The sequence below is a fragment of the Carya illinoinensis genome, chromosome 13 (assembly GCF_018687715.1).
Source record: "Carya illinoinensis cultivar Pawnee chromosome 13, C.illinoinensisPawnee_v1, whole genome shotgun sequence".
Lineage (NCBI taxonomy): Eukaryota > Viridiplantae > Streptophyta > Magnoliopsida > Fagales > Juglandaceae > Carya > Carya illinoinensis.
This window is the reverse complement of record NC_056764.1, coordinates 2,133,507-2,156,306: the sequence shown is the minus strand read 5'-3', so window position 1 is coordinate 2,156,306 and position 22,800 is coordinate 2,133,507. Positions and strand designations below refer to the sequence as shown.

General features: G+C 35.7%; 4 protein-coding genes across 4 annotated transcripts; 2 read left to right on the top strand and 2 right to left on the bottom strand.

Annotated features, from left to right (window-relative positions):
* The first annotated feature begins 2,684 nt into the window (after positions 1-2,684).
* On the top strand, positions 2,685-3,580 carry LOC122292661 (putative invertase inhibitor). The gene has a single exon (XM_043101121.1). The coding sequence runs from the start codon at positions 2,892-2,894 to the stop codon at positions 3,438-3,440; it is 549 nt and encodes a 182-aa protein (XP_042957055.1). The 5' UTR covers positions 2,685-2,891; the 3' UTR covers positions 3,441-3,580.
* Positions 3,581-4,009: 429 nt separating this feature from the next.
* On the bottom strand, positions 4,010-7,772 carry LOC122292662 (acyl carrier protein 1, mitochondrial-like). The gene is made up of 2 exons (XM_043101122.1): positions 7,500-7,772; positions 4,010-4,469 (listed from the first exon to the last, which is right to left on the bottom strand). Exons 1-2 carry the CDS (start codon positions 7,704-7,706, stop codon positions 4,293-4,295), a joined length of 384 nt encoding a protein of 127 aa, XP_042957056.1. The 5' UTR covers positions 7,707-7,772; the 3' UTR covers positions 4,010-4,292.
* A 391-nt stretch (positions 7,773-8,163) lies between these two features.
* Positions 8,164-11,251, top strand: LOC122290771 (probable purine permease 11). The gene is made up of 2 exons (XM_043098407.1): positions 8,164-8,543; positions 10,094-11,251. The coding sequence occupies exons 1-2, from the start codon at positions 8,537-8,539 to the stop codon at positions 11,182-11,184; spliced, it is 1,098 nt and encodes a 365-aa protein (XP_042954341.1). The 5' UTR covers positions 8,164-8,536; the 3' UTR covers positions 11,185-11,251.
* Positions 11,252-16,531: 5,280 nt separating this feature from the next.
* Positions 16,532-18,038, bottom strand: LOC122293021. Its single transcript, XM_043101631.1, has one exon. It carries the CDS (start codon positions 17,678-17,680, stop codon positions 16,724-16,726), a length of 957 nt encoding a protein of 318 aa, XP_042957565.1. The 5' UTR covers positions 17,681-18,038; the 3' UTR covers positions 16,532-16,723.
* Between the last annotated feature and the right edge of the window lie 4,762 nt (positions 18,039-22,800).

The window sequence follows — 22,800 nt, the reverse complement described above, 5'->3', positions numbered from 1 at the left end:
TATATATTTTTATTTTGTGTATAGGACTAATTATATTACATTGTATATAATAATAAATTGCAAATATAAAAAAATATATAGATATTACAAATTTATTGATAGAAAGGAAATGTTTAAAAAGAATAAAAAGATATTATTTAAATGATATGAAGAAAAAATAGATAAGTTGATATATGATATATTATAAAAATCAGTATGTAAAATAAAAAAAATAAAATTTGATAATATATTTTAAAAGATAAAATAAAGAAACCATTCTAAGCGTTCTTCAGGGTGATTTTCAAAATGGTCACGTAAAGTAAGTTTTATATTTCCTTGAGATAAGAAAAAAAATTATGACTATTTGTATAATTTTTTTTTAATTATTATTATTTGTTTGCAGTAATAAATGCTGTCATCTTCCAAATGTAATTTTCAGCCATGCAGAAACGTAATAGCTGCGGAAAGCGTAGGGCCTTTTCTGTTATACTATTTAATGTAGGATGTGATCCTTGCGGATGTATATGAGAATGAGAACAAGCTCGGACGTGGCAGTACAGATGTGGTCCAACGAAGGTGTTTTTATTCAGCAAAGACATTCGGCACCATTATACAATAAAAAATGAGAGAATATAAGAGATTGTAAATAAGAATAATATAATAGAATTTTCTTTATCAAATGCTTATAGACGTAAATATTATGTCAAATCATATAAATTTATGTGTTTATTTCTTTTTATTTTTGTGTACTTTTTTTCTCTGTTATTGATATATGTACCGATACCGTATAACCATATCAGACTACATTGATTGAGGCCCAAATCTCCATAGCGGGCTAGGAAAAACTTTTTTCCCTCTTCTTACCTGTTGTGTGATTCTTTGAGCATGAACAAGTAAGAAAGATGACTCTACAACAGTTTCTCTAGCCGCTTTTTGATTTATCTAATGAAATCCAGTTTTCCTATAGACAAAGCATTCAATTTTGATTTTTCAATGAATGAACCATATGGGACTCTTGATGCCGGTCGGATTTTTTCCGGTCTGATTTGAAATCTGGATTATTGGGTTCACTTGAGAGGGTTATCGACCCAGATTTTGCCTGGTCCAATAACTAGATTCTCATACTTATCTATACTCTGATGTGGATAAAAGTGCAATATTTAGGTATTGAATTTAAACTTGAATCCGGTTTTGAAAAAAATAAATAAAAATAAAAATCTGGGTAATCATATTTTTTTATTTAAAAAATTTGGGTTCATATGAGTCTCAACCCTAGTCATAACACGGGCGGGTAGGGCTGAGCAACCGGGTACCGGACCGGGTATACCCGGCCCGGAACCCGGATTCCAAATCCGGGACGGAATCCGGCCCGGATACACCCGGGTTATAACCCGGGCTGGAACCCGGATTGATCCGGGTTTTTACAACCCGGAAATCCGGGTTCCGGCCTCTACCCGGGTCTTTTTTTTTTTTTTTTTTTTTTTTTTTTTTTTTTTTCAGAAATTGCTTCAGGCAGACAAGAACAAGATCACTTAGATCAGACAAGAAACTATGCATTTACAAAAAGAATAGACCCTTGCAGCACATGTGATGATTCGGCCAAAATCGCTAAATACTTGGAACATCTAGATCCAAGACGTACGAAAAGAATGGGAAGACAAAACACTATTCGGTCGACAAAGACTACGCTCCAGAGCTGGAAACAACCGGGGGAGTCGTTCCAATCAAGGTATCAACTTTACCCCCTTTTTTTCGTTTTTGGTGGTATAAAGAAGAGCCAAATCAAATTACAGCTAGCCCACCCGGACATAGGAACTATCTCAAACAACAAACAAAAAGATGGGAAAAGAATCGAAGAAATCGTTGCTTGGAGTGGTGATGTTTTTTGCCGTAATACTGATCATGATCTTACCGAGCATGATTGAGTCCGGTGCAGTCCCTGATCATGGCAGAACTACAAGCACTGGGTGCGATGCTTCGGTTGGAGAATGCAGCCGAGAATTAGCAGAGCAGCTCAATGACTGCCAAATGACCGGCTGAAGACGGCGACGACGGGATGGCGGCGGCGACAACGGGATGAGGCTAGGGTTTCTGGAAGATTTCGTTGAGAGAGAGAGAGAGAGAGAGAGAGAGAGAGACAGAGACAGACAGACAGATGGGGGGGGATCGGAAACACGATATTAACCCAGTGCCAAAACCCGGGTACCGGGTTTTTAATCCGGTACCCGGCCCGGGAAGACCCGGGTTTTAGAAACCGGGTATCGGCCCGGGTGTTTTCCGGGCCGGTGCTCGCAACCGGAACCCGGTTATCCGGATTCCGGACCGGTCCGAAAAAAAATCCGGCCCGGTTGCCCAGCCCTACGGGCGGGTACCCAAACCTCATTAAATACTCAGGTCTGGGTCCGAAATTATCTAAGTACTCGAACCAGATATGTCCAATTACCTAGATTCGGATGGACAGTCTCAGAACTATATCGACTTTTTTCCAAATGGCTCGAAAAGTATTTCTGAAACTTACCATATACCTCCAAAAACCTTACTTAAACTTACAACATCCCTTGGGTTTTCCGCTTCCAAATTGAGTCCCTAAAGCTAGACTATGTCATGTAATTTCAACACATGGACATCACAGTACATATGGGACCCATGTCTATATGTGTCTTAACGCATTCTTTTATCAACCACTTATGCAAAGATGACGATGATATAGAAGCTCCAAGCTTCAGCAAGCACAAGTCACGAGCCACCTTATTTTTTTTATCTGATATTTTCCTGCACATCCCTTCTTTCCCACGTCTTTAGAAAGTGTTATCCGAACTGCCCATTTCTTCACGGTTATATAGAATTCTCCTTAATTTGAAGTTTTGAACAAAGAATTGTAGATATCCTTGCTATATCCCAATACCAAGAAAATGAGGCTTCCCTTCTCTTACTTCTCCCTCCCTATTTTCTTCCTCTTGTTCTCCACCTTCCATGCCATGAGCACCAACAATCTCATCCCTGAAACTTGCAAGAAATGTGTGCAGAAAGATCCGAACCTAACCTACAAATTCTGTGTAACTTCTCTACAAGCAGCCCGAGGGAGCCACCGTGTTGATGATCTTCGTGAACTTGGCAAGATCTCAATCAAGTTAATCAAACACAACGTCACAAACACGAGACACCACATTCAGAAGCTCTTGAAGAATAGGAGGTTAGACTCATTTCTCAAGGAATGTTTGGACGACTGCTTTAGTCTTTACTCGGATTCGATACCGACTCTTGGACAAGCCTTGAAAGATTACAAAACCAAGAACTATGAAAATGTTAACATCGATTTAAGTTCGATGATCGATGTCTCTACGACTTGTGAAGATGGTTTCAACGAAAAGAAAGGTGCGATTTCGCCATTAACGAAGAGAAACAACGATACTTTTCAGTTGTCTGCTATATCGCTTTCGATTATCAATATGCTTAGCTGATAATCACCCACGTTGGAGACCAGGTCCAGCTGCTGCTTGTCCTTATTCACTATTTTGTACCTGTCGTTTAGTTTCTGGTCATGTTCTGTAGTGTACGTATTCTCTTCCATATTCTTTAAATTAATAGTTTACATGTTATATATTGTTGGGGTGCTATTGTTCATAAGGGTGACACATATTGTCTTAATGTTAATTGTCATTAGCAAAGTCACTCATGATTGATGCTCTCTCTTTGCCCAATGGCTTGGATGCCGAACACTGCTGTAAAGTATAATCCATCTCTAACGTAGTGGGATTTATGCTAACAAATACAAGGAATTTAGATTATGATAAGCTTGAAATGCAGGTAGGCATTCAATGGTTCAATCCGACTACACAGGTTAGCTTACAATCACGCCCTTCGGAGCCCCACTTCTAAGATTCGATGTGGTCTGATAATTGGTTACTGTGGAAGACAGAGAGACTAGACAGCGAGTGCGAGAGTAGTTTTAATTGGGATCAAGCCCAAGACACCCTTTATCAAAAGAAAAAGAACAAACATAGAAAGTAAGAAGCTTAGGCATGCCATGTACTAAAGAACAGAACCGTTCAGATATTTGAGGGAAATTTAAAAATAAAAATAAAAATGGTTACCGTTAATGAACAGTCGAAAGCCATGTCTGAAAAGGCTCTTTTTTTGTTGTTGTTGTTGTTGTTTTTTTTTTTTTTCTCAGATAGATTTCGAATTATTTTCCACCACAAATCTGGGGATCACTCTCTCCACAAACATCCAAGTACACAAAACAGACGGAACAGATTACTGTTCCGCAAGTTGTTAAATGAGAAAAAGGAGATCGGAAAGATTATACTAAATTAACCAGCCATTGGGTGGTTGTAGATGTATTCGATTGCAAGATCACAGGAGTCAATTTTATCGGCTTCCTTGTCCGGAATCTCCAGCTTGAACTCCTCTTCAAGAGCCATTACAATCTCCACATTGTCTAAGCTATCCAAGCCCAAATCATTCTGGAAATGCACATCAGGAGTCACCTGCAGATGCATCCAAAATTGTAATCCCATAACATATTTTCCGTGATATTGTGACAAATTTACTAGGAGATCTGAGGATAAAACCAGTACGAATGAAATAGACACCCTAAATTACTATATATACGTTAAAAGAAAAAAGAAGGCTAATAGATTCAGAATGTTAAGTGGGGGATGATAAATACTGCAAAGCGAATTTTACAAACCTTTGAAACCATCTCATCTCTTCTCAACATCTAAGCACCATTCAAACACAAACATCGTTCAATTTCAAATTTTCAAAATTTCAACGTTTTTATCACAAATTTTCAACGCTTTCCCAAACTTTCAAACAAAACACAAAAAACAATTCAACTTTTTCAAATCTCAAAACAAAAATAATATTAAAAAATAAAATTATAACCCTCCTTTTACTTTATAATTTTCATATTCAATATTTTCTCTCTCCTTTTCCAAAACCTCATAAAAATCTTAACTCAAATCATTTCACTACTATTCACAAATTATCTCACTACAATTCACAAATTTCTCACCTCATTTGCATAACCAAACAGTCCTAAACGAAAAAGGCATCAAAATTGAGAAAGGAAAGATAAAAAATAGAGGGCTCAGATTTGACAGAAGAGCATCAGTTGACTCTTCAAAAATTTAGATGATATATCCTTCTTAAGAAAAAACTATGCTAAAGAAATCAACAAGGGGATATTTTGACAGTTATCAGTGATGTTTTCAAATTGAAAGCCTAAAGAAAACCACCATAAAATTTACAATGTAAATTTATTGACTAAATGGAAGTTTCATCAGATGCTAAGGGAAACAAGCAACTCATCTCAAAATGCTATATTACAGACAAAAAGCAAATCCAAACCTCAGATGCTAAATATATCAGTGGAACACAGTGGACAAAACAAAAAGCCAAATTCTATATAACTTCCAAACCCATATTGTGACATTCACACGGAACTTCATAAATCAATGGCATTGTGCAGGATAAAATGACAAACAAACCCCTGGGAGCTGGCTCAAGTGGTAAAGGCGTTAGTCTTGTGGTATGCTACTTCCAAGGTCCAAAGTTCGAATCCCACTGGGTGCAAACAATCTCTAGGGGCCATTGGACCAGGAGATTTTCCCCTTGAATTACCCTAGGTGTAGTTGCAGGAAACTCCTTGCCGAGGGCCTGTGCACCCCCAAGATTAGTCGAGACACTATTCCCGGACACCCAGTGCCAACAAAAAAAAAAAAAACTGACAAACAAAATGAAGTGCAAAAAGAATAACTTCATACAGACAGAAAAATAAGGGTTTGGGGGTGGTGGTTGAGGTGTGGGACAGGGCAATGTCACATAATTATCCTCTAAATTTAATCCACCCTTCAAACCATGGCGACAATACTGATGCATCTCTGTTTCAGGGACAGATACAATACAGTCGAGGTTTAAAGCAAAACAACCTTCAAAATAGTAGTTGTGTGAAGATCAGGTTCCATGAGATTCAAGAAATGTTTTTCCCAACTTGGACAGGGTGTGGAAGCCAAGACCTTGTGGCTTGCTTACCTTGCAACTATAGGGCCATGGAAGCTAGGACAGAGGATCAGATGCTTACGAACTTCTTCAATATCTAATTGACAACTACTCAACCGAGCAGTTAGTATAGAGGTTTTACCCCTCTCCATTGTTTTTAAGCTTTTAAACCGAAGGACATTCCGAGATGATAAGATTACAACACAGAAACAACCAGTAACCAAATAGTGAAAGTAACAATACTTGGGTCTGAATGTATATTGAAGATTTGGAAAAGTGTGCATTTTTCAAGGCAAATATGGTTTACTTAACTACTGCATAAACATATTTACAAAACCCTGAGGGGTAGCTCAATTGATCAGGCCTTGGGTTTGCTCCTCAATGGTCACTAGTTCGAGTCCCCTCAAGGCCACTCGAGGTTTACCTGACCGTTAACTTCAGGGCCCCGTGGGATTAGTCAAGGTGCGCGTAAGTTGGCCCGGACACCCAAGGATATTAAAAAAAAAAAAAAAAAAACATATTTACAAGCAAAAAGTAAGACATGATTATATGAATTAAGGCTGCGATCTTGAAATGAAGCACAATAACAAAAGAGAGGGAGATAAGCTATAAAGACAATTTGTCCAATTAATTAAGGAGAGAAGCAGCATGACAGTCAATAAGACCCAAGAAGCCAAGAAGAATAATGTTCTGTTGAGATTCATTCTATTAACATGTGGAGAGAAACCTGATGCTGATGCAAAACAAAATTGTTAACTCTTTCCAAAATTGTGATTTTCGAATTCAGGTGTCAGACTGGACAATACAACTTCTCCACAAAGAAAATCAGAATTTAACCGGAATTTGGGTTAATTACTGCAATAACATTTCTTCACTGTATAAAAAGTTGAGTTCTGCATATTGTTCCGAACAAAGAATCACTGCCCATTACACAAATGCCATCAGTCTATTGAAAAGTAACCGGTTAATTGTTTAGTACAAACCTTGCATTGTCAAATATAAGAACAGAGCACATTGAGACAAGCTCTTGAAATCTATCAAGAAATAGTTTTGGCAAAGAAAAGCCTAACTGAACAATCACAAAAAGTATTTACACTTTTAAGAAGATCTTATACGGATCAATATGTTCGATTGCCAAGACAAAGGAAATAAATTTATTGCGATAATATTAGCAAATCCAACTCAATTAAACCATAATAGCCGTATTAGGCTCAGTCAAGCAGCAGTATCACTTCATATGGCCCAAAATTTTATTTCCACTTACCTTTCATCACATTCCTCAGCAACAAAACGGATACTTTCTCCACGAAAGATACTATCTATTAGCAAAAAATTAAACCTAACCGAGAAAGATTTCAGCTCGCTCAACGCAACCGAAAGAAAAAATCATGAAGAGGTGAGCAAATTATGCTCGGTCATCTCACTCTGTCGTATTTTCTAAGGAACCAAACAGGTATTATACTAGAAAAGCGGAAAAGAAAAGGGGATCGAAGAGGGATGAGGGAAAGACAGACCTTGGATGGATCGACCTTGGGGAAGCTCTTGACAACGGAGAGTACTCTGTCGATGACCTCCTCTTTAGTCAGATGATCGTCGCCGTGAGAAGAAAGGAACCTGAGGGAACCACCGTACGGTACCGGTCGCTTTAGTCTCGGTCCGATTAGGGTTAGGGTTTGGACTGGAACTCGGACGTGGCGAAGTATGGCTGCCCTCAACGCCATCTCTCCTTCTCTCACTCTCTCTCTCTCTCTCTCTCTCTGCGGGAGTGAAACAAAATAGTAAAAAGAGCAGGAGCACGTGATTTGACTTATAATTGTGGCACAATATTAAAAAATTTAGTTACAAACGTAGTTATGTATTAATAGGTAGGTTAATTTAATATTATTGATTAAAAAATAAATTTTATTAAAAATAATTTTTAAATTTTAAAAATAAAAAAGTTAATATTAATATATAAATTAATAAGTCACTTTATTTATATATAATAAAATTCATTAAATATATTAAAAAAAACACCAAACAAATAAATATGAAAAAATCAGCTTAAAAGAAAAAAGAAAAAATATGAACATAAAGTTCATTAAATTTAGTTATTGTACGAGAAATAGCTTGTCGGAAAACAATTTTTCTTTTTTTGGAGATAAAACTAGAAACTTGCTCTGTAGCCTGTCAAAGACTCAAAATGTATTAGGTATTTCAATAATTTGAAGATACCGACAAGTTCCGGAAGTTTCTTAAAAACCCACCAAAAACAAAAACACCCTAAAAATTTTTGCATCGGTGGCGCAGTTTGTTCTCACACCATTTAGCACTTGTTCTTCGTTGGTCCATCTTTTTGTACTGTACGTGTGGCATATTCTAATTGAGCTTGTTCTTCACTTCATCGATGACATTGGGCCAGTGAATATAACAGCAGCTCTGGAGGAGATACAGAGAAAGAATCGCGTGAAATTTGTGTTACCCGATACCCTCTTAAAACCTCCATCTTTCTCGTATTTAATCTTCATCGTCAGCTTTTGAGGGTCAGATCCTTTCTTCAACCCCAGCGACCATGCAAGGTCTCTCTCTCTCTCTCTCTCTCTCTCGTTTTTTTTAGGTTATGTAATTAATTTTGAGCAAGTAATCAATTTGTTTCTGGGTTTTATTTATCTAACCTATATGTTTCTGGGATTTCGTTGAATCAATATCTATGCTCTGTTTGGTTGCTGATAAAAATTGAGAAGGAAACCAGATGAAATTTTGAATCCTTTTGTGCCCAAGAAATTGTTAAAGATCTAACTATTCATTCAAAAGTCCGATACTAATTTGATTAAGCCTTTAACTCTCACGATTATAATATTTCACCACGCTTCCAAATCCAACGTCCATAGCCACCTACTCTATCGACACTAACCCGGTGGTAGTTCTTTTCCTTTTGACGGTTTTATTTATCAGTATTTAATGACTTAACACCATGCCATGCATACTACCAAGACATTTTAATTTAGCCTATAGGTCGCCCCTCCATGACTTAAATTTGTGACATGGTCCTTTCTCTGATACCAATTGTTAAACATCCAACTATTGATTCAAAAGTCTTAAAACTATTAGATACTAATTTTATTAAACTTTTAACCTTCAGGATCATAACAAAATTCTTGAAATCCTATGTCTTGGACATTATTTTTTTTACTTGTTTCCATTTTACGGAGTCTTTATCTTTTTTTATTTGAAAGTATGCAGTTTTATAATCATGACAACCATAAGTATGTTAAGTATTTGTAATTACATCTCTGCAATCTCAGGAATTTAACTGATTTAAAGTATTGTTTTGCACTTATATATTGAAGCTTCATGTTTCTTTCAGAAACGGAAGTGGAAGTAAATGATTGGTGGATGCTAATATAGTCTTCACAATATTTAAATTGGATGCAATGTGAAATTGTAAAACATAATGGGGTAGCTTAGTGTGAATTTTATTAATTTTATTGTCAGATACTTGAAGTTTGGGCTTGTTTTTTACTTAATAGAGAACGGTTTAGGTGTTGCTTGTTTCTCTCTTTTTAACCATGTCCAGTTTGTAAGCATTAAAGAAAGGTTCTCTGCCTTCCTTTGGAGTTCTTACTATGGGTAATTCATCATTTTACTACAGGCTAACTTTTAGTGCCATTACTATGGGCAATCAAACTGATAGATGCTTACATGTGGAAATTTGTAAAGTAGACATCTTGCATACGCTATATTCAAAAAAGAGAAAATGTCTTATAATTTTTACCATTATGAATGTTTATTTAGAGTTTTAGATGCACCACAACTTTAAGTAAAGGATCATCTTATGTATAAATCCTTTCTCAACTACAGAAAATGTACTTCATCTCATTTCTAACAATTTGATTTGTAATTAACAATTTCTATTTATGATGGTTTTTGCTATGTACCTGGTGTATCAACCTCAAGCTGTAGAGTAGGAGTCTATAAATGTTGCTATACATTATTTGCAGTTATAGCATTGATCCTTTAAGGTTTAAATACTTTCTCAAGTTCTAGTTTCTGTAGTAGATTCATGAAAATTGAAACGTTTTTGTTAATTAGGATATGAAATTGCTTATACTTTTAAAACTAATTGCAGATAACCAAGAACCAATGATCAAAGATGGAACTGTGACTACTCCGTTGCTAGTGAGAAAACTCAATTGGTGGCAATGGTGGTTTTTGATGGCTCTAAACATTTTTTTCCTTGTTGTGGGTCAATCTGCTGCTGTTCTTCTTGGGAGATTTTATTATGACCAGGGCGGCAATAGTAAATGGATGGCTACTCTTGTCCAAACTCTTGCATTCCCAATCCTTTTCCTCCCTCTCTTTCTCATTCCTTCGTCTCAGGAGCCTTCAACTTTTTCGGCCCCACCCAAAATTACAAATCTTGCCTTGATCTACTTCTCTCTTGGAGTGCTTATAGCTGGTGACAACATGATGTATTCTTTTGGACTCTTGTACCTCTCTGCCTCTACCTACTCCCTCATATGTGCAACCCAATTGGCTTTTAATGCAATTTTCTCATACTTCATCAACTCTCAGAAGTTCACTGCTTTAATTCTTAATTCTGTGGTTGTCCTCTCATTATCTGCTGCCCTGATTGCAGTCAATGATGACTCTGAAGGACCATCAGGAGTTTCTAAGTCAAAATATATCATTGGCTTCCTTTGTACTGTTGCAGCTTCTGCACTTTACTCTCTTTTGCTTTCCCTGATGCAGCTTTCCTTCCAAAAGGTTCTAAAAAGGGAAACATTTTCTGTGGTTTTGGAAATGCAAATCTACACATCACTCATTGCCACTTGTGTTTCTATTGTGGGACTTTTTGCAAGTGGGGAATGGAAGACTTTACATGGGGAAATGGAAGGTTTTGGTACGGGTAAAGTTTCCTATGTAATGACTTTGGTTTGTACAGCCGTGGCTTGGCAGGTTTGTTCCGTTGGTGTTGTGGGCTTGATATTTGTGGTGTCATCTCTCTTCTCCAATGTAATTAGTACTGTCTCTTTAGCTATTACTCCTATTGCTTCTGTGATAGTTTTCCATGACAAGATGAATGGCATCAAGGTAATTGCCATGCTTTTGGCTCTTTGGGGTTTTGCATCCTATATTTACCAGAATTATCGTGATAATTCTACAGCAAGGATAGCTCAAAATGATGTTAACGAATCTCAAAATGATTATTTATCTTGATTGTTTCTTAATGAGGGATTTGGAAAGACTGCCTAGAAACTGAATACCATGGGTGATCTTTGGTCAACTGTCCTCTGCTGCAACTTGCGCCTGCCTCTTATTGATGTTTACGGGTTTATTGCTCTGTAGCCATTATTCAAATATTTGGGGTCAGGAAAATCATATCCAGATACATAGGCTATATGATTTTTATGTGACAGAAATTGTCATAATCTATACTGTGGGGATTATGTCATTTGATTTTTTCTAGTATGCACATTAGAATCGGTTTGTCATTTGCAACTAAATACCGGCTCTAATGCCAAGATGGATGGTATTTGTTAAAAAAATACATTTTCCACCCTCCCCAACTAAGATGCAGTTTACACTTTGTACCACAAACCAACGTTTTTAAAATCGTACCGTATCGGGTACAGCTGGTATATGCCGTATTGGTATAGAAATTGTATCTATTTTGTACCTACTGATAGTTTGGCCTCAATTTTTTTTTCTTTTTTCTTTTTTTTTTCAATTTTTTAAACTATAAACTCATTTTTTGACTTCTAATTTAGGCCGAATTATTTATAATTTATATATATATATATTTATATATAGATTATTATTTTAGAATATAATTAATATATATTTATATATATAATTTATTCATATATCGACTATCTCGAAACAGTACCGATATCGAAATATTTTGTTCCAGTGTTTTGACCGGTATGATATCCGGTATGGTATTCAAAACATTGTCACAAACTATCAAGATTGACCTATTGCACCCTTAACTACCAAAAACTAACAGATAACAATTGGCAATTTTTTCTATTAATTCGAATGAGAAATAGATGATGTGGGACAATTTTGAAAGTTGAATCTTATTAGAGGCCGCATGTTACAGATACTTGGTAGTTCGAGTATGCAATGTATCAGTTTTGGTAATTTGGAGTGCAAAATATAAAATGAATGTTGGAATGTGAAGAGTGTATTTTGCCCATAAAATATTATGGAATCATTTAAAATATTATGGAAACAATGATTTAACTCTCTCTCTCTCTCTCAAGGGAAATAAGGAATTACCTGAATTTAACATCTTCAATTGAACTTTCAACAGTGTCCCTTATAAACCAGACCTAAAGTTGATGCAATTTTTTCTTTACATAGGAGCAAGTAGCATTACGTTTTCAGAAGAAGATAACTTGGTTGTTTTGGAGGTTGAAATGGGTAGATTCAATTAAGAATCCTTAATGATTTGATTATTGAAAATGCATTTGACTGGCCATTACAAATGAGTCCGGCGGTAATAGCTTTAACCCCAAGTTAGAAAACATGCATCTCTTTTGACATAGTCTAATTCTATGACATAGTCTAATTCTATCCCCATAGAGGAGGGGAAAACAGAGATAGCATTTTGTAGGGCCAAATTGGCCAATTAGCATTTGGGTAATAAACCTCTTGGAGAGGGAGGTTCTCTTTAGTCTTTAGTACTCTTACCTGTTGTGATGTAATCCGTAGGCTGAACTAGTCTTTGACAAATCTCGAACAAAAACGACATTTGCTATCATTCTGTACTTTATATCAAATTATATTTAAAAAATTACATTTCTTAACATTATCTGTACCATGCTAATTGACCATCTTAATATCTAAATAATGAAAAAGATCTTCATTTGGTTCAAATAGATAGGATCTATTCTGAGATTTGTGGCGGATTTGTGTTATCAGTAAAGGATCAAAGATTCTTTAAATATTTACCAAAACTTTATGGTCCAAAGTGGAATAGGGAGATAAATATTTATTCAACATTTAATGTTTGTTTTTTTCAAGTTCAACATATATATATATATATTGCTGCACTTATTTCATATGCCAATCTTTACTTCAAATCTATGCCTCTAAAATAAGAGAAATGATATTCGCAGTGCTAGGCTGTGCAAGTTCCATACACTCTATTAAAAAAAAGTGAGTAAATATTAGACCTACATGAAAAAATTATTTTTTAATAAATTCTATTTTTTTAAAGAAAGTGTACGGACACCCTAAAATTGTATCTAGTTTTACCCTTAAAATAAAGATGAATTTGATCGATATCTTATGATATAGTACGCATTATTGAATGCCAAAAATAATGGTTCAGAAATTAAGTTAATATTATATTATGAGATATCAATTATTTGAAGACAAGACTGGCCTATATATTCAAAAACTGGGGAGAGCATTGAAGTATACCCTCTAAATAACAAAAACATGTAATTCAAATGATGATATCTAACTGTCATGAAGATATTTTCAACTTTGGATTTATTAATTTAGAGGTTTTAATATGGGAGATGCTGTCCTTTCCTATCCACATTCTTTAATTTGAAGGCACCAACTCATTATCGAAAATATATGAGAGAGAGAGAGAGAGAGAGAGAGAGAGAGAGAGAGAGAGAGAGAGAGAGAGAGAGAGAGAGAGAGAGAGAGATTTTGCATTCAACTAGGACATTATAGGCTAAAGAAATGTAAAAAACAACTACTTATTTTGAGGACAAAGAGTGAAATAATGTTAGTAAATGACATTATAGGGTAAAGAAATGGCAAGGGTTGTTATATTGACCATTGTTTGATCTCAACTAGACAGGCTGATCCCAAAGGCCTGTAGCCTGATGGAATAACACAAAAGTCTCGAAAATTGAGGTCTTGGATTAAAAAAAAAAACTAGACGAACCGATATTGCCCAACTTGCAACAAATTGAAATCCATATTTAGCCATAATCTTTAAAAAAGCTAACCTATATTTAGTTGATGTCCAATAATCTGTTCATTGTACTCAGATTTGTGAAATACAAAAGATCGAGGCATGAAGGAATGAGGATAAATAAATAAACAAACAACTATATGAATGGTGTAAGTTGGTAGGGTATAGAAACTAAGCTAATTAAATATTGGGTTGAATTTTCTTTAAGAAAATATAAGTGGATCTTGACCTTTCGAACCTAACTGCATCACCTTTTAATCATGAGGCCAATGATTTCCTTCTTACAATTATGATCATTAGAAGCCTCGACTTATGTCTTTCAAGCTTTGATTTTAACAGACAAAACCAGAACCCAAAAATTATTAAAAAATGGAAAGAAGCAAAAGGTTTCAGTAAAGTGCTTAAGTAGTGGTTTGTTTTGTTTTTTGTTTTTTTTTTTTTTAAAGCTTTAAACTAAAGCCAAATAATAATAATAATAATAATCCTAACCACCAAACACCCTTTCACACACTTTCACCTAAAAGTTTGACAAAAGATATTGCCACTAAATGAAGAAAACGCGTCCCAAGCAATGCCTAAAATGTGGTGGGAATGGGATTAGTAACCGACAAGCCAAGTCTAACTCAATACTCAATAAAGACAAGCACAATGAACACCTTCACATCTCTAAATACTTTGTTTATTTCAGTTTGTCCTTCCATCTCACTTCAAATCCCAACATTTTAGGCCAATGGGTCGTTTCAAATTCTTATTTCTTTGTCCCCAATTACTCACTACTCGTCTCTCATTTTCTGTAATATTTTAGAGTAGTTTTATCATCATTTATAGACCTTCAAGATTAGTTGAGATGTTATATTTGGACATTTGATGTCAGTAAACGAAATTTACTTATTTTTATCTATCAATAGTTTAAATTAAAAAAAAAAAACATTTTAAATGTGACCATATTTATCTATTTATAGTTATTTTATAAATATATACTTTTGTTTTAAATGATTTTCCATTTTGTTATTTCTTGTTTTTTTTTTTTTTAATTGATGTCATGATCATTTGGACACTTGTCACATTGATTGGTCATTATGTCGAATATAGGACAAGTTAGCATCTCTTTTTCAGTTTATTTGATTGAAGTAGGGTACGAGGATCGTCTTGAAAATGTTGACATTCCCAAGGAGAAAATGATAATTTTGACGTTGTAATGTGTGAAGATCATGCGTCGCTTTGCTCAATAGATCTAAAGTTTTCACCGTCTCTTCTTTTTTGGCGACTCCCCAACAACAACCAGCAGGATGAAACGTTACCTCCATGCCAAAACTGCCTTCTTATACATGCTCCACTCATTCACGCAAAAATCACTTAAATTGAACTTTCCGCCTATCTAAAGAGTTAGAACAATTTACACAATTTACATTTTCTATTGGTGCTTGTAAATGAGATGATTGGGTACTGCTTTTGTGTACCGTCTTTATTGCAATAATATATTACAAATAATTCTACTAGAAAGTCTTTAAGCTATATATCATCTATATGATATAATTTAATTTAAAAAATTAAATTTAAAATTTAAATATTATAAATCAAATTATGTAATTTGAATGGTGTATATAGTATAAAAGATTGCCTCGTAGACCATTAACGTGTAAAAATGGGGAAAAGTAGAAACATGCTGATTGAATTGCCACAAACTCGGGCTGGAAAAATTGCAATGAAAGAGCATTCAATAGCACATGTATAAGTCATGGAACTTCTAGTACAAAGAACATTCAATGCCACATGCATAAAGTCACAACATTAGTTAACTTCTTCGATGCCAAAGGCCAAGGATTTGAACCAAGATTCAAGCAATAATATTCAAACAATAAGCCTTTAAATCAAAAAGAAAATTCAACCGCCAAGCCTTTAAATCAAAACATCTAAGAAAGAAAAGGAAAATTTGACCCAAAAAAAGAAAAAAAAGAAAAAGAGAGCCACGGAATCTAACGGTTAAAGAACATTGACAGTTCTGTATCCTATTTCCTGGGAAACCGTAAACCCCTTTAAATTTTTTGTACACATAATTTGACCCCTACTTTTTACTGACCGTTAAAAACAAGATTTTGTGTCGTCCATTAGATTGGGTTTCCATCAATGGTCCCACATCGGCAACAATGAGGTCGGAGCCTCCATGTTTTTCTGACACAATGGAACGTCATCAATAACAATAAAAGCATCTGAGTGAGTAATGTCTTCAGACACACAGGACGAGTGAGAAATCCACGGGAGCATAAATTCCCTCCGGTGTAGGACACACTTCAACGGAGATGGAAGGATATAATGCCGCCACCTCATTCTCAATCGTACGCGTGGCCCCACCAACTCCACTAGATCTAATTTTCAGCTAACCGGCCCCACTCCGCAATTGCTTGAAGTTATATATGCTACTATTCCAAGTGGGAAATGCAGCATCACCCACCCACTATACATACTCCTAGAACCTATTATTAATTTATTATGCATGGAGTTAAGAAAGAGGACGAAAAGGTAATTTTGATTAAAAAGATAAAAAGACACGCTCGAATTGAATTTTTCCCATTATTCACAGAAAATAAAATAATTTGGTTGGCGATAACTGAACATTCTTCGTAGTATAAAGAGCAAACACGATATATATATATATTTTTTTTTTCCCTTCCACTCACTGGCTTTGTAATTCAAATTATATAATCCATACAACAATTTAAAAAAGAAAACCTGAAATATAGAGGAATAGGGACAAAACCGTACTTTCGTGTACATCACCATCAACACTGAATGCGATGTCAACGGTCAACGGAATCAACGGTTGTGGCCGACTCTTCCGAAATCCGCAAGCTTCCTCGACCGGTTCTTGCAAAATGAAGCGGCCGTGGTGAGATACGGCTTCCCCGCAGTCCTCATCTCTCCGGAGACCGCAGCATCCGGCGGCATGCACTTCTGGTTCCAGTGCCGGCCGGGGCTCGCCCTCACCAGTGGGCTCAGGCAAAAAGCTATCCCGGACACGTTCCGGCCTTGTCCCTGCCGATTCCGCCGCATGGCAAACGCCGGCGATCTCCAAGACTCTGAGCAGTACCCGCTAGCGGAAGCTGATCGATCGTAATCCTCGTCAGAATCCGCCGTTCTCGCAGGAGACATTCCCCGATCGGCTCTCCGAAAATTGTTTTTGTCTACGTTGGCGACGGATTCGTCGAGGAAGAACAGTCGCGATTGCTTTTTACGGTTGCCGGAGAAGATCGTGGTAAACCAAGAGGGAGTAGAAGAGGACGTGGACGACGAGGGCTCGCACGGATGCCGAGACAAAACCCTAGGATCCGGTTCCAATTTCTCGGATCTAGACCTAAACAACTTCGAGAAGAGCGAGAACCTGCCGTTCTTCTTCCTATAAGAACCGACGTTAGCGAAGGTGGTGGCAGCGTACGTGGGACCCACCTGGGGAGTGCTATAGAAGCGACGATCCTGGCTGTCGGGGTGCTGGTGTTGCCACGTGGAATCATCCGATTTACGGCGAGAGACGTATGGGGAGACAGAGCGAGGGAAGACCAGTGGAGGTGGAGGCAAATTGGGGTCAGATTTCCGGGGATCGTCAGGGACAGCGGCGGCGCGCGATTGGGACCTGGAGAGCTGGTGGTGTTGGGCTTGGGCCTGAGCCTGAGCCTGAGACTGGGCGGCGATGAGGGCGATGAGTCGGTCGCGTAGACAGGAGGCACAGACGCCGACGGTGCAGCTAAGGTCGGAGGTATGCTTGTTACACCTCATTTACTCTCGCCCGCACTAACATACAAACATGTGTATGTAAAATGTAATCGAAACCGACCGATTATGAGGTGGCGTCGGAGGGTTGTTGGGGCAGAGACATATGAGCGATGCTGGAGTTGTCTGAAACGAAAAGGAAAGAGATCTGATGGGCGGAAAATCAAAGGGGAAACTTTGTCGTCTTCTCGTTAAATCTCGAGAGAGGGGGAAAAGGGTGGGGAGTTTGAGAGTTTTTTTTTTTTTTTTTTCCCTGTAGAAAGCCGAGAACAATTGTGTGTGTGTTTGTAGGGTGACAACGAGCATTCGGTATGGCTTTATTAAAAATAAAAAGGAGAGAGAGAGAGAGAGGGAGAGAGAGAGAGAGAGTTAAAATGGAAGGACGCGCCGGATGTTTGAAATAAAAATGGTGCATGACGGTAATTCAGTCAGCAGGATATATATTAAGGAAGGAAAAATATAATTATAAATATAATTATATATTATTCTGTATATTAATGTGATGTAATTGATTAAAAATTAAATTTTATTAAAAATAATATTAATTTAAATTTTAAATATAAATAAATCAATATTAATATACAAATTAATACGTGATTATGCTTGTATATAACAAAACTCTATTAAAAAAAGGCGAAAACCAAAACAACAGGTGTTAAGTTATAATATCACAGAAAAAGAATTTTAATAATAACAACTACTGCTGTTGACTTTCTTTTTCTGGACGAAGATTTTTAATCATTATCTTATGCAGAAATAACAGGGGGTATTTAGTGACATATCCACTTAAATTTCGTTGAAAGAAATAAGCAAAAAAAAAAAACAATTACCAAGAAATTTAAAGAATTGCCATTGCCACTTCCCTTATCCCTAATCTTCAAAACAGCGAAATTAAATATATGGCATTAGGATTTAAGATACTTCAAAACTCTAGCAGAGATTCATGTCGTTTTCTGTTTATAAGTTTAGATTAAGCTTCTATCTACTCAAATAGTCTCAATAAATTAATTGCCAATGGTGTTAAATTACATACATCCATTGATTATAAGTGATATTAGGGTATTTAAGTTTTCTGGGTTGCAATGATTTTTGCCCGGTCTACGGGGGTTCTAGATTCCTTTTGCGGTTTTGTTTTGTGGTGGGGGGCATGAGCTTTCGTAGCAGGTGCCTAGGTCAAATTTTCATAATCGTCAAGAGCAAAAGCTTTCAGAAAGAGCGCGGAATAAGCTTGTATACAGCGACATACCTACATTGATAATTCTGCCCCCTAAACTGGGAAGGAGTTTTGGGGACTTTTGTTGTTAGGATTAATTTTCTGGTTGGAGGTGGTGTGTGTTTGTGGCTACAGTTGTGGAAAACTGGAAATACAAACACGCTAAGCTTTGACCCAATGATTTTTTGGAGGTTCAACTTGATGCTTTTAATGTCCCTGACATAATTCTGAGGGTGTATAGGTCATCATCAGTAAATAATTTTTCACAAATATAAATTAAATAATTTAAAAAAAAAATCTTTCAGATCAATCATTCTTAAATATTATTTTTTAAAAAATAAATTAAGCAAAATTAATTCCTTTAATTATTTAAGAGTGTATATAATATTAATCTAAAAATAATAACACCAGAAATCTGTCCCTCGAGTCCATCGTCAAAAGGACAAGTCGGCGACTCGGCAAGGCATTGGCCTTCCCCCACTCTTACGCCTTGCGTGTAGTAAATTCCCTCACCTAACATATCCTTCAGACTAGCCAAGCCAACACAATAAATATAACATTTCATTTGCATGCCTTGTTGTCAAATCAAAATAGGTTTTTTTTTTTTTTCCCATTATTTTCCTTTTTTTTATTTCATACCATATCACGTCGATGTAATACATTTTAAGCAATTTTCAATTAAAAGAATCATTTAATGTATCAGATTAATAAATGCGATTCGAAATAATAAAATCCGTGAGATAAAAAAAACAAAAAAATGCATTTGCCCATTCCAAATCCAGCATGATATACACAAAATATAATAGGGTTTGTGAAAACCTCATCAGCATCGTCTGTTCTCATTCATAGACTACCACATACTAGTTTTGCCAGTCCTTTGGGATTGACTATTGGACAAGCTTTATAAGATCATCATCATCGTCACCAAGAAGGTCCTAGAGTCAAATATAATGGCAACAAGCTAGGTAGAAACTGCCCATTATAGACAACCTATCCTTAGTGGTCTTAAGTCTATTTATTACCCATAATTGCACATTTTCTAACCCATGTTGTTCTGCTTCCTTAGTGCACATGCTGGGAGTTGAGGGTTGGCCCCCATGCCTCCAAGTCTCTGTGGTAACCATCGATCACCCCATATACACTCTAATATGTATACATATATATAAAGCTATTGTATTGGACATTTATTGGCTTGTGATCATGTGGACTATATTTCTTGATTTATTCGTGTAGATCCTTTTGGTGATCATTAGGTTATAATATCGTTGGTTCCAATTCTATCTGAAATCCTTTTGAAAACAAGTGGGTATACGCGTACGGTACACAATATATTTATATATATATATATATATGATTGAACATGTTATAAATGCTTTGGAATATACATTTCCAGTTAAGTGCATTAGGAAGATAATATCTTAGCTTACATTGTATCTTACCATGCACCATGAAACAAAACTAATGAAATTGAAAGTGACATGGATCTGGTCAATTTGGGTTTGGATTTTAAAACTTTTGACCCGTAGCTAGCTAGCTAGCCTGCAGGTTATATGATTATGCAGGCCGCTCAAAATTGTTTGAAGTGTTGCAGATTATCTTTGGGAATGGCGGGCGGAGGATCTTGGCGTTGGACACAACCTGAATGCTTTGAATAAGAAAAAATCTAGTTATAATAATAATTATGTATTAACATGTATATTAATATATTGTAGTTAGTTAAAATATAAATTTTATTAAAAACAGTATTAATTTAAATTTTAAGTATAAAAGAATCAATATTAGAACGCAGATTAATACGCGACTTTGCTTATACATAACAAAACTCTTTGGATAATTTAAATATGTACTGTTGGTTGAGATTACGGGATGATGAGATGAGAGTTGAAAATTTAATAAAATTATAATATTATTATTTTATATTATAATTTAAAATTTTTAAAAAATTAAATTATTTATTATATTTTATATAAAAATTTTAAAAAATTATAATAATAAAATTATAATAATAAGATAAGATAAAATAATTATTATATCCAAATGTGCCTATAAGTGGCCTTTAGGTCACTAACCCATTTTACGTGCAGGAAAAGTCTATATGCAGCGTCGTGCGCAGGATCCCACGGAGCATCTCCTACGTGGACTCGAAATGCACTGTTTGGATTAAATAAAACGATGCTTTTTGATATTCCTTACGAGCTGAATGGCACGTCTCTATACGGTGCATTTCGCATTTTTGTGTTTTCTCCCAAAGGGCCAGAGTGCTTTCTTCTTCTCCCACTCGGTTTGCCTTCTCCCATTCGACTTCTCATTTGACTTCCCATTACAATACGAAAACCCTAACCCTAATTGAGGATTTCTTTGAAGAGGAGGTGCATTTCTGCAAGAGGTTGAGATATCACCGGAATCTTCTGCAAGGCGTCGGTTTGATTTTATCTTTGATAACTCGCTACTCCATCTCAGTCCATTTTTGCAATGGGTTATTGTGTTTGACGATTTTTTTCATGGGTTTCCATCTTCTATATTTTTCATTTTCCTTCCCTGCAAGGCATCGGTTCAATTTCATCCGAGGTAACCAAAGCTTTTTCAAAACCAACAGAGACGAAAGTGTAAAAGAAATGAAACCAAGAGAGAAACTGTTATGATCCTGTCGTAATGCGGCATCGTTTGTTGGAGAATACCTTGGCCTGCAATGCAATGTTTCAACTTATGGGATGATGGAGCAGTGGAACTAAAGGCGTCAAAATACAAAGTCGTTTTATTGGCTCTGATGCTCTTTACATTAGGAGTTGTATGTGATGATTAGTTTTATTTCATAGAGGTTAGTTTATCAATCCTAGAAGTTATTAGTCTGTTGTAGAGAGTGAATCTGGAAACTGAAAAATTTTAAGGCTACTCTTTTGTATGGAGGTTTGGAATCCCTTGAGGTATTCCATTATCGATACAATTGTGGCTCTTTGAAGCCTTTTATCAAACACCTTCTCTATTTGCTATATTTTCATTCTCATTCCTGAAGCATTTTATTACATCTCGTTTTGTTGGGTTCCTTAATACACTACGGCAACTCATTTAGCATTATAACATATTTACAAGAAAGTTCATTACAGAAACTAATCGAATATATGATGGATGAAGTTGTAAAAGAAATAAAACGAGAGATGATAGATGAAACTGTAAAAGAAACGAAAGCAAGAAAAAAACCAGTTAAGAACTTAGCTTTTTCAAAATCAAGACACGAAAACAAGAGATAAATTGAGGAAAAGTCTGTCTTTCCTTTTCTTCTTCCTCCATTTTGTTTTTTTTTTTTTAAATAAAGTAAATGCTGCCACGTAAAAAATGGTGCACGTACAGGCACAAATTTGTGCCTGTACCTAGCAGTGCTCGAAACCGTGGATTGAGATTCGACAATAGTCTATCTCTATCTCTCTATTGCAGTTTAAATTTTAAATTTTTAAAAAATTAAATTATTTATTATATTTTATATAAAAATTTTAAAAAATTATAATAATAAGATAAGATAAAATAATTATTATATCCAAACGTGCCTATAAGTGCCCTTTAGGTCACTAACCCATTTTACGTGCAAATTGCTTGAAGAATAATTATATATCCATTTGCGCTTCAGTAGATCGAAACCGTGGATTGAGGTTCGACAAAAGTCTCTCTCTATCTCTCTATTGCAGTTTAAATTTTACACGTTTGTATAATGGCTTAGTGTTTGACTATCTGTGTACGACTTCTTTAATCATAATATATAAGAGGTTGCAAATTAACAGCTCCTCATTTCATTTTATATATATGTTTAACTTAAAAAATTGAATAATATTAAATGCAATTATAAATTGTGAAAGTGTTAAGTATGTCTTTTGAAAAAGAATTAAGTTTATTATTAAAAAATTATTTTTTATGTAAATTT

What these genes read in the sequence shown, in the direction of transcription:
- LOC122293021 (XM_043101631.1), bottom strand. Translation starts at nt 17,680, where the DNA reads ATGAGGTGTAACAAGCATACCTCCGACCTTAGCTGCACCGTCGGCGTC.
- LOC122292662 (XM_043101122.1), bottom strand. Translation starts at nt 7,706, where the DNA reads ATGGCGTTGAGGGCAGCCATACTTCGCCACGTCCGAGTTCCAGTCCAA. An exon ending in CCAAGGTCGATCCATCCAAG is followed by an intron (nt 4,470 to 7,499) that starts GTCTGTCTTTCC and finishes ATGCATCTGCAG; the next exon opens with GTGACTCCTGATGTGCATTT.
- LOC122292661 (XM_043101121.1), top strand. Translation starts at nt 2,892, where the DNA reads ATGAGGCTTCCCTTCTCTTACTTCTCCCTCCCTATTTTCTTCCTCTTG.